The sequence below is a fragment of the Lampris incognitus genome, chromosome 13 (genome assembly GCF_029633865.1).
Source record: "Lampris incognitus isolate fLamInc1 chromosome 13, fLamInc1.hap2, whole genome shotgun sequence".
Classification (NCBI taxonomy): Eukaryota; Metazoa; Chordata; class Actinopteri; order Lampriformes; family Lampridae; genus Lampris; species Lampris incognitus.
The window spans coordinates 17,770,165-17,782,728 of record NC_079223.1 but is presented as its reverse complement, the minus strand read 5'-3'; the positions used below and the strand labels follow the sequence as shown (position 1 = coordinate 17,782,728).

General features: G+C 44.5%; 1 protein-coding gene across 1 annotated transcript in view; it reads right to left on the bottom strand.

Annotated features, from left to right (window-relative positions):
• Positions 1-12,564, bottom strand: part of LOC130122794 (serine protease HTRA1A-like) — a 45,550-nt gene that overhangs the window by 18,066 nt on the left and 14,920 nt on the right. Inside the window, exons 2-3 of the mRNA XM_056291818.1 lie at positions 4,704-4,803; positions 3,426-3,630 (exon numbers count right to left, since the gene is read on the bottom strand). Coding sequence (XP_056147793.1) covers positions 3,426-3,630; positions 4,704-4,803 — 305 coding nt within the window. The remainder of the gene's footprint in view (positions 1-3,425; positions 3,631-4,703; positions 4,804-12,564) is intronic.

The window sequence follows — 12,564 nt, the reverse complement described above, 5'->3', positions numbered from 1 at the left end:
TATTTTGGTGCCAAGATCGTCCTGTTACCAATGACTGTGCCTTTTTAGCATAAAGACCGGTTTGGAGGAGCAGTAGCAACCTATATTTGTGTCTCTAGACAGGAAGTTCAAGGAAGTTTGAATCAGTTCATCTGGATACAACGTTTATTGACAGGTACATATCATCACTCAACTAAGTGACATCTTCAGTCTAAACTGACTGCAGGTATCCCCACCCCTTATAAACAATACAGTTGCATAACGGCCGAAGCCAACGACCAGTTTCATATGCAAATATGGATGTGATCACTAACTAGAGTTTCAATGGCCAATGGCTATTCACAGAGGATTAGGGAATGATTGCAATCACAGTATTGTAAGATGGTGACAGATGTACTCTTAGTACACCCCCCCACCCTCGGTTCAGGAATGGTCGTTCCCTCTTACCATAGATGGCCTCTTTGACTCCCCATTCCAACCAGCGTTCCTCCCCATCTAGGATGCGCATATCACCATTTTACAATGCTGTGATAGCAAACATTCCCAAATCCTCTGTCAATAGTACACGTGGCCATCGAAACTCTAGTTAATGGTCACACCCATATTTGCACATGAAAATGGTCGTTGGTTTCAGCTGTTATGCATCTGTCGCCATCTTATAATGCAGTGATTGCAACATTCCCTAATCCTCTGTGAACAGTACACACGGCCATTGCAACTGTTGTTAATGGTCACACAACCGTATTTGCATATGAAACTGGTCATTGGTTTCAGTCGTTATGCAGCTGTATTGTACTGTATTGTTTATATGGGTGGGGATACCTGCAGTCAGTTTAGGCTGAAGAGATCACTTAGATGAGTGACGAACCGTGTCTGTCAATAAACGTTGTATCCAGATGAACTGATTCAACCTTCTTTGATTTTCTTACCTGGATCAATGGGCATGCATCAAGACATCTAGACAAGGAGGTTGGGAAAATTTGGCCAGCTGCAATGTGGCGTTGGATAGTCATAGGCCATTCACTTATTGCAACAAAACATATTTAGCTCTACAACGTTAGACATTTTCAGTTAAACCTTTCTTTTGCAAAATATTATTCATCGGGGTGTCTATGATTTAACCAATAAAAACTGAAGTGAAATAACCTAAAGGCTAAAACTGAATCATTCTTTGGTGTCAAAGTTAACTCCTCGGACTGCGCCTTTAGTTGGAGGCTAGTAGTAGCTGGTCGAGAGCATAAAAGCTGAAGAGCCAATACAGTAGAGAGGGACACGCAGTGGCTTATTTTCTGGTTTAGAAGCCAGTAGTTAAAACCTGATCTGTCTCAAGAGCATTCAGGAACTCCATGTCACAAATGTTTGTAGTTATGGAATAAGATATGGCTCTTAACAGCACAAGAGACCTTCTGTACATAAAAGCCACATGCATCCCAAACCTATATTTAAGGCCTCTTAAAATATTACAATCCATACAATTTCCATTTTGAGTATTTGGCACAAATACTCCATAAACCCAACAAAAGTTGGGGCCAGTTCTGCATTGGGATGTCGTTGCATTTATTTCTTCTGGAAATATTTCTACTATGCAAGGAAGTTTCTTTTTTTAACCTCAAAAGTTGTGTTCAAGAGCTCTGATGTAATTGGCCAATGCGGGCCCAGCTGTACGCTCTTGTTGCAGATACTGAGTTCAGATTCAAAGACTAGTTTGCTGATTTTCCTTTTTTTCAACTGAGGGCTGCATGCAAATCTTGCACACTATTCCCAATAACATTTTATATTTATGTCTTATATTTATATTCTCGCTGGATGCCTTTCAAGGTTGTTTTTTGTTTTTATTCCTTTCTTTGACAGCCATTCTCACAGTGGATCATGGTGTAGGGATGTAAGTTACATGTCTTTATAATAAGCTGTCAGACTATAGCATGCATCAGGAATTCTTAAAACACTTGTCACACATATATTTCCAGCCATAACCATTCATTATGCTGAATGTGTGCTGCAGCAGACACATCACAGGTTAGATTTAGCGTCTCTTAATGGTCACAATCCCATAATTAGTCGTCTCTGACTCAGTGAAAGGTTAACACTAACATCGAAATACTGCACTGTTCATAGATGGAAGACATGACCACCGGTGATAAGTTTTTACCAACAAAACCCAGCCTAATACTCATGTCAATCTCATCTATATTTCCTGGAATCAACGCATATAAACGTCCTCGGGTGAATTTTAGAGTCATGCTTCCCGATCATTACTCATGGCGTTTTAGCGAAAGTTCAGTCAGGGAGACTATCTTTTGCGTGCATAGGCCTGTAGTTATATTCCTTATTTTATCCTGCCGTTCTCATTTCTCATACATGTTAACTCATATTTTCCCTTTGCCGTCATCGTCTGGGGCTGTTAATTGAGCTATCAGCTGTTCACATCACCTGATCTAATCTATCCAACAGCACAGCGACACACCTGTGTGGTTAGCCAATCATCTTGTGGCTGTCTTTTTTAAATATGTTTCTCTAGTGCGTTAGTGCTGCTGTTATACGTGCCCCTCCGCCTCCCCATCACCTCCTAGTCACAGATTCATCAATTTCCTCTCTTCATCAGTCTCATCAGCCTCACCAATCTCAGCAGAAGTCATCGGCCACCACCGCCAGTGGCTGGACTCCATGGGGGGACTTATTATGCAAATCTCCCAGTTGAGTCTAAGCACCAAAGACTTTTTTCCTTTTATTTTCCCCCCTTTTTCTCCCCAATCAAATTTTGGCCAACTATCCCACTCTTCTGAGCTGCCCTGGTCGCTGCTGCCGATCCGGGGAAGGCTGCGGACTACCGCATGCCTCCTCCGATACATGTGGAGTTACCAGCCGATTCTTTTCACCTGACAGTGAGGAGTTTCACCAGGGGGACGTAGCGCATGGGAGGATCACGCTATTCCCCCCAGTTCCCCCTCCCCCCTTAACAGGTGTCCCGACCGACCAGAGGAGGCGCTAGTGCAGCGATCAGGACACATACCCACAGCCGGCTTCCCACCTGCAGACACAGCCAATTGTGTCTGTAGGGACGCCCGACCAAGCCGGAGGTAACACAGGGATTCGAACTGGCAATTCCAGTGTTGGTAGGCAACGGAATAGACCGCCACCCCACCCAGATGCCCACCAAAGCCTTTCTTGACATGAATTAATTTCCGCTTAATCATCTGTTATCATAAATGATTATCTTTACTTCATTCACTATGTCTCTCCTGATTGAAATTAAATTGATTGACCCCAATTCATTGACTTAAAGCCCACTACCTGTTTGTGTATCGCCAACTGTATCTGCTCTCCCCAACTCTTGAAAAGACAAAATGGTGGGGTGGTTGTTCATCTTATTTGGTCTACCGCTGTGACTTTTGTTGTTGTTTGTTTGTTTTGCTGTGTGTGGTGGGCTGTATAGGGATCTGACTGACCGGTGATTCGATCTTGATGAGGGCGATGTCCGACTTCTCGTCCACATCTTTGATTTTGGCATCGTAGGAGGCGCCACTCTTTAGTTCCACTTTTACGCGGTGTTTATTGGCCACCACGTGGGCGTTGGTCACAATCTGGCCGTCCTCGGCCACCATGAAGCCTGAGCCGCTGGCCACGGCCACCTCCCGCTTCGAGTAGGCCATCCTGGTAGTTGGGGGGGGGGGCAAGGTAAGATGATTGTTACTCACTTCTAACTTTCAGAATGTCCCTTTCATCTCAACTTTCATCACTTCTGTTCGAGGACTAAAAACAAACTGAAAAGGCACCAAAACACTGTATGGCGTAACAGTAGTGTGAGTGCAGAAACCCAAAAAAATAAAGCTGCCAATTATCACGACAAACCAGAGGAAAGCACAGATGACAGTCCACTTGTGGTGTAGACTGTTTTAGACAACACACACACTTATTTCCCCTAAATCTGAAGTCACCCATCCTCTGTAAGAAGACAGGCAAAAATATCCTCGGTTCCCATAACCTTAAATATCACGTGTCCTGCTACGTGGCCTGAACCAAGTTTTCACAGCCAGCTTTCCTCTTCTGAGGAGGCAAGAGGTGTTGTTCTGGCAGGCTTTTGCATTCGAGAAGTGTGAGGCCGAGTAAGTTTAGCAGCTAGGTAGGTCTTACACACTTTGTTCTTTATGGCCTATGCTGGGTAATTACAGAGGATAAGCATAAATGTTAAGTGACATGCTTCATCTGTACAGTTTAAGTATACATGGGTGAGGGTGTGTGTTTGGGGTGGGATACAGACAGACAAAGCATTTTAAACCAACCTTACAAAGAGAAACAGAAAGGCAGACAGAGAATATAAAGACACCGCAAAAATATAAGAGAGAGAGACAGAGAGAGGGAGAGAGAGAGAGAGATAGGGTGGGGGGCAAGAGAGAGCCCCGTGGATGAGACAACCGAGATAACTCAAGGAGGGGGAGGTTACAGGTCACAACGACAAATAGATGGAGACAGAGAGGAGGGCAGAGGCAGAGAAACATGTGATGATTAGGAAATAAGGAGAGGCACAGATAAAAGGAAACACACAAGAGCGAGTGTCAGTGTGATGAAAAGGAATAGAGGAGCTGAAAGAGGCAAGCCAAGAGTGCGGAGCTCTCCCAGCTAGTGTGGTCTAGTCGCACACACACAGGTGGGCCATAAATTCCCTGTATGTCTCTAAAGATTGTCACACACACACACACACACACACACACACACACGGGTCTTACTTGCGGTAGAGTTCAATGTGAACCACAGATGGAGCAATTCTCTCCACCACGTCGGCGATGAAGTTGTATTTGTGTCTTGGGCTGTCTGGGTTGTCCTGGCCTGGAAATACAACACACACACACACACACACACACACACACACACACACACACACACACACACACACACACACACACACACACACACACACACACACACACAGGATATCAGGAGACTAAAAACAAACTCCGAGTGCACCAAAATACTTGCATGATGTAATAGCTGACAACCCAACAAATGGGATTTCTTTCCAATCCCAACAAATCAAGGAAGGAAATTATGACAGTTCACCTGTGAAGGGACCCTGTAACTTGCCCAGACACACAGGCAAGCACGAACGCATGCAGACAAAGAAGAACACATGTAAACACACTTTTTTTCCCACAAAGTTACATTATATCTATTGTGTTGCCTGTGAACATTAGGATTGCTTTATATTTCCTGGACTCGGTCAGTTGCAAACATCTGCCTAATTCCATCCCGTACCCTAACCTAACCCTATTACCATGTGAGACCCTGAAAAGTGTTCCTGATCCAATGAAAAGTTCTCATTTGGGCCGTCCGGGTAGCATAGCGGTCTATTCTATTGTCTACCAACACAGGGATTGCCGGTTCAAATCCCTGTGTTACCTCCAGCTTGGTCGGGCGTCCCTACAGACACAATTGGCCGTGTCTGTGGGCGGGAGGCCGGATGTGGGTATGTGTCCAGGTCACTGCACTAGCGCCTCCTCTGGTTGGTCAGGGCGCCTGTTCGGGGGGGAGGGGGAACTGGGGGGAACAGCGTGATCCTCCTACGTGCTACAGCCTCCTGGCAAAACTCGTCACTGTCAGGTGAAAAGAAGCGGCTGGCGACTCCACATGTATCGGACGAGACATATGGTAGTCTGCAGCCCTCCCTGGATCAGCAGAGGGGTTGGAGCAGCAACTGGGATGGCTAGGAAAATAGGGTAATGGGCCAAGTACAGTTGGGGAGAAAAAGGGAGGGAAAAAAAAAGAAGTTCTCATTCTCCATTTCAACAAATGCCACTCGCCTTCAAAAATCTAATTGTGCAAACACACGTGTGTGTTTATGTGTATGCCAGAACGACTGAATCACCCGTCCACTCACCCCGTCATTGTCGGGTGAGTCAGGATATGCTGACTGATTCACCGGCTAATTTAGTCCTACTCAAAAGTCCTTTTAACACAACCTGTGAATCACGATTCCCAAGATACACACAAACGTGATGATTTTAAAGTGAATGCAATATAAATGTGTCTTTCGGTCTTCAATTCCTAAACCTTTACTTAGATGAGTAACCTGAAAAATGTCGTCTCAGCTGGGGCAATTCTCACCCATTATATTCTGAGAGTGACCAAATTTGTGCAGCGCTTATCTGAGGTGCTTGAAAGCTCTGGGATGGCATTGATTTACAGTAAAGGGTTAATAAAGACGGAGAAAGAGACACCCTGCTTGAGGTGCAGTTAAACTAACACAAGCGTGCAATGAGCACCGTCTTTCAGTACTGGATGCCACTAAATTATATAGCACAGAAGCCTTTAAACCTATTGCACCCTGAAGGGAAAAATCTTGCCATTTTACTTTTGCACTCAGGACCATTTTCATTCTTACGAATGAAAAGAGGAAAGATACCTATGTGTATATATATATATGTATCTATCTTTATCTGTCGAAAGCTTTTGCCTTCATACACACGTGCCTAGAGGGGAGAAAATCAATTAACTGGTATCATATCAATATCACAATGACAATCATCATCATACCAAATCATGTCATATCAAATGATATCACAATAATATCATATCATGTTGTGTTTGCAAAAAGTATTGTTTGAAAATTTTTCTCAAAAGTTTAAAAAAAAAAGTCTGAGACCGTTAAGCCCGTGCATGACGAAAAATGTTCGAGTGTAGGGACTTTGCGGTGCCGAAGGCATGTTTTGTCTATATCCTTAGTTCTCTGGTGTGCCCTAGGAAGACTGTTGTGTGGAGTTCAGGGGGGAGTTAAGATGGGCACTGGGTGGTAGTGAAAGGTTGCCAGATGGCTGGGCAACCACTACAGAAATAGTGAGGGAGACAGCTAGGAAGGTAATTGGTGTGTCATCTGGACAGAAGAAGGAAGACAAGGAGATTTGGTGGTGGAATCAAGAAGTAAAGCAAAGTATACAGAGGAGGAGGTTGGCAAAGAAGAAGTGTGATATCAAGGAAGGTTGAATCAGTTCATCTGGATACAATGTTTATTGACAACAAACATTGTATCCAGCTGAACTGTTTCAACCATCTTTGATTTTTTTTTTAACCTGGATTATTGAGCATGGATAAAGACAAGTGGGATAGTCAGAGAAATGAAGAAAGTAAACAGGAGTACAAAGAGATGTGGCATAAAGTGAAAAGAGAGGTGGCGAAGGTGAAGGAAAAGGTGTATGGTGAGTTGTGTGAGAGGTTACACAATAAGGAAGGAGAAAAGGACTTGTACCGATTAGCTAGATAGAGGGGCCGAGCTGCGAAGGATGTACAGCAAGTTAGGTCAATTAAGGATAGAGATGGAAATGTGCTGACAGGCGAGGAGAGCGTGTTGAGAAGGTGGAAGTTGGATAATGTGGGGATAGTGAATCAGGAAGTGCAGTGGATTAGCAAGGAGGAAGCGAGGGCAGCTATGAAAAGGATGAAGAGTGGAAATATGGTTGGTCCAGATGAACTTCCTGTGGAGGCATGAAGGTGTTTAGGAGAGATGGCAATGGAGTTTTTAACTAGATTGTTTAACGCAATCTTGGAAAGTGAGACAATGCCTGAGGAGTGGAGAAGCATACTGATACCGATTTTCAGGAATAAGGGTGATGTGCAGAGCTGTAGCAACTCCAGAGGTATGAAGTTGATCAGCCACAGCATGAAGATATGGGAAATAGTGGAAGGAGAGGTGATGACTAGCGATCAGTAGTATGGTTTCATGCAATGAAAGAACACTACAGATGCTTTGAGAAAGTTGATTGAGAAGTATAGAGGAGGCCAGAAGGAGTTACAGTGTCTTTGTGGATTTAGAGAAAGCATATGACAGGGTGCTGAGAGAGGAGGTGTGGTATTGTATAAGGAAGTCAGGAGTGGCAGAGAAGTATGTAGGAGGGGTGCAGGATATGTATGAGGACAGTGGTGAGGTGTGTGGTTGGAATGACAGATGGGTTCAAGGTGGAGATGGGATTACATCAAGGATCGGCTCTGAGCACTTTCTTGTTTGCAACGGTGATGGACAGGTTGACGGATGAGATCAGGCAGGAGTCTCCATGGACTATGATGTTCACAGATGACATTGTGATCTGTAGTGAGAGTCAGGAGCAAGTTGAGGAGAGCCTGGAGAGATGGAGGTATGCACTAGAGAGAAGAGGAATGAAAGTCAGAAGGAGCAAGACGGACTACATATGTGTGAATGAGAGGGAGGACAGTGGAATGGTGAGGACGCAAGGAGTAGAGGTGACGAAGGTGTATGAGTTTAAATACTTGGGGTCAACTGTTCAAAGTAACGGGGAGTGCAGCAGAGAGGTTAAGAGGAGAGTACAGGGAGGGCGGAGTGGGTGGCGAAGAGAGTCAGGAGTGATTTGCGACAGAAGGGTACCAGCAAGAACTAAAGGGAAGGTTTACAAGATGGTAGTGAGACCAGCTATGCTGTATGGTTTGGAGACAGTGGCACTGACGAAAAGACAGGAGGCGGAACTGGAGGTGGCAGAGTTTGAAGATGTCAAGAATTTCATTGGAGGTAATGAAGAAGAACAGGATTAGGAACAAGTATATTAGAGGGACAGCTCAGGTTGGATGGGTTGGAGACAAAGCAAGAGAGGCAAGATTGAGATGGTTTGGACATGTGCGGAGGACAGATGCTGGGTATATTGAGTGAAGGATGCTGAATATGGAGCTGCCAGGAAAGAGGAAAAGAAGAAGGCCAAAGAGGAGGCTTATGGATGTGGTGAGAAAGGACATGCAGGGGGCTGGCGTGGCAGAGGAAGCTGCAGAAGACAGGAAGAGATGGAAACAGATGACCCTCTGTGGTGACCCCTAACGGAACCAGCCGAAAGTAGTAGTAGTAGTAGTAGTAGTAGCAGTAGCAATAGTAGTAATTCTCTGGTGTGCCCTCTAGTTCTCCAGTAACCCGCAAAGTACATTGGTAAATATGTGAACAATTCCATTCATGACGCAGCCGATTGTCTGCGTCATGTAAGTATATCTCCGGCCTAAACATCCCTCTCAGGTCATCCGTGACTTAATGGTCACAATTTGCGACGCATAGCCCATGGTGGCAGTTGAGTGCTTGTTGTGGGAAAAACTAAAAAACTGCCGTACTGGCAAGCTGACCTGCAACCGAACAACACATCTGTTAAATGATGAAAGCCACTTTATTCGAAATTGTATTCTTACAATGATTGTTTTCTCTGCATTTAATCCATCCTATTGTATAAGAGCAGCGGGCAGCTGCAGTGCCCAGGGACCAACTCCAGTTCTTTTTCTTATTGCCTTGGTCAGTGGTAGAGAGAGGAGTATCAACCCTAACATGCATGTCTTTTTGATGGTGGGAGGAAACCCACGCAGACATGGGGAGAACATGCAAACTCCACACAGAAAGGGCCTGGGTTCGAATCCAGGACCTTCTTGCTACGAGGCAACAGTGCTAACCGCTGGGCCACCGTGCCGCCTGATTGGCTGTTCACTTGTCACTCATAGCACGCTCCATTATCAAGAGATATGATAGGCTGTTAATAAGACAGGGCGGGAGCACACGTACACGTGCTTTCATGGCGGTTTACATTTAAACCTGCAGTGCGGAACTTTTGTCTCCTCGTTCGGGCAGTGAGAGTAATTACACAAACACGTGCTTAGTTAATAGTTACAAAAATATTAAGAAATTCCACAGTTCCAAGACAATAATCCATAATTTAGGTAGAGCAAATGTATTAGCTACATAGCCTACGCCAAATATTTTACGAATACCAACCTCTCAAAGAGCAGTAAAGGGGCGACATCCTTTTCTGCCCTCAGTCCCTTCTCTTCTTTCAGCACTCTGCGGCGAGGGAAAGCTACACCAATAGTTAACCATGTTTGTCCTCACCACAGATCGCTTTATTTTTTTTACCTTAATCCTTCATCTGAACGCCGAGTTTCTTTTTCCCACGCCGCGGGCTATGCGTCACAACTTCCAGTCACTCACTCACTCATGGACAACCTGCGAGAAATATTTCGTCGGGACGTTTAATAGGACGCGCCCGCAAACGCCCATCAACTTTGGATACAACTTCCTGTGACGAAAGCGTTCACATGGCACTGATTGGCAAACCCTAAACCTAACCCCACCTTAATCTTAACCAATCAGAGGTCGAGTTCGCTGGTTGACATACATCGCCTCACTACCGGTGCTCCAGCTGGGAATGTTGCCCCAGACGCCGGATCTGCGAAATACAAAGAGATTTACCTGGCGGTGATAGGCTAAATCAGCCTTGTGTGAACTCATCTGGTAAGGGCTTGAATGTACTTGACGTTCATTTATATTGTAGCGAATTCGGGGGACAACGCAACCACAGGAACTGCCGCGGCCGGGAAGCGAACCCGTATCGCTCGCACCGCAGGAGACATCGCTAACCGCTAGACTAAAGGGTCAGACCCGCGAGACAGCGGCCAGCGTGTCTTGTTATCCATGCACGTTACAATATGTAAACGTCCTGTACGCTAGTTTTAAGTGAAACTATCAAACATTCTATCAAACAAATGTCTTAATGCTATTGATGAAGTGTCTATCGCCGGTACACTATTGCTATCGTTTTACTGCCCAGGCCTATTTACTCTAATCTTAACCTAATCCCAATTCTAACCTTAACCCTCAACCCAACTCATAACCTTAATATAGACCCTTTTCTTCCATAAAATGCCCCCACAAGGTAGGTGGTTTCTGATTTTTCTATCCTAAAGGGGACACTTGGTCCCCATTGGGATAGAAAAACAAGCCCCCCCCCCATATATATATATATGGGGAGGGGGGGGGGTAAATTTTCTATGAGACAGTACAAGCCTGTTTCATGCTATAAGCAATCATCAGTTTATATACACTACCGTTCAAAAGTTTGGGATCACATTGAAATGTCCATATTTTTGAAGGAAAAGCACTGTACTTTTCAATGAAGATAACTTTAAACTAGTCTTAACTTTAAAGAAATACACTCTATACATTGCTAATGTGGTAAATGACTATTCTAGCTGCAAATGTCTGGTTTTTCGTGCAATATCTACATAGGTGTATAGAGGCCCATTTCAAGCAACTATCACTCCAGTGTTCTAATGGTACAATGTGTTTGCTCATTGGCTCAGAAGGCTAATTGATGATTAGAAAACCCTTGTGCAATCATGTTCACACATCTGAAAACAGTTTAGCTCGTTACAGAAGCTTCAAACAGGCTCTAACCAGAGTAGAAAAAGAAGTGGGAGGCCGCGTTGCACAACTGAGCAAGAAGATAAGTACATTAGAGTCTCTAGTTTGAGAAACAGACGCCTCACAGGTCCCCAACTGGCATCTTCATTAAATAGTACCCGCAAAACACCAGTGTCAACATCTACAGTGAAGAGGCGGCTGCGGGATTCTGGGCTTCAGGGCAGAGTGGCAAAGAAAAAGCCATATCTGAGACTGACCAATAAAAGAAAAAGATTAAGATGGGCAAAAGAACACAGACATTGGACAGAGGAAGACTGGAAAAAAGTGTTGTGGACGGATGAATCCAAGTTTGAGGTGTTTGGATCACAAAGAAGAACGTTTGTGAGACGCAGAACAAATGAAAAGATGCTGGAAGAATGCCTGACGCCATCTGTTAAGCATGGTGGAGGTAATGTGATGGTCTGGGGTTGCTTTGGTGCTGGTAAGGTGGGAGATTTGTACAGGGTAAAAGGGATTCTGAATAAGGAAGGCTATCACTCCATTTTGCAACGCCATGCCATACCCAGTGGACAGCGCTTGATTGGAGCCAATTTCATCCTACAACAGGACAATGACCCTAAACACACCTCCAAATTGTGCAAGAACTATTTAGAGCAGAAGCAGGCAGCTGGTATTCTATCGGTAATGGAGTGGCCAGCGCAGTCACCAGATCTGAACCCCATTGAGCTGTTGTGGGAGCAGCTTGACCGTATGGTACGCAAGAAGTGCCCATCCAACCAATCCAACTTGTGGGAGCTGCTTCTGGAAGCGTGGGGTGCAATTTCTCCAGATTACCTCAACAAATTAACAGCTAGAATGCCAAAGGTCTGCAATGCTGTAATTGCTGCAAATGGAGGATTCTTTGACGAAAGCAAAGTTTGATGTAAAAAAAATCTTATTTCAAATACAAATCATTATTTCTAACCTTGTCAATGTCTTGACTCTATTTTCTATTCATTTCACAACATATGGTGGTGAATAAGTGTGACTTTTCATGGAAAACACAAAATTGTTTGGGTGATCCCAAACTTTTGAACGGTAGTGTATATATATATATATATATATATATACACACACACACACACACACTCACTGGCCACTTTATTAGGTACACATTGCTAGTACCGGGTTGGACCCCCTTTTGCCTTCAGAACTGCCTTAATCCTTAGTGGCATAGATTCAACAAGGTACTGGAAACATTCCTCAGAGAGTTTGGTCCATATTGACATGATAGCATCACGCAGTTGCTGCAGATTTGTCGGCTGCACATCCATGATGCGAATCTCCCGGTCCACCACATCCCAAAGGTGCTCTATTGGATCGAGATCTGGTGACTGTGGAGGCCATTTGAGTACAGTGAACTCATTGTCATGTTCAAGAAA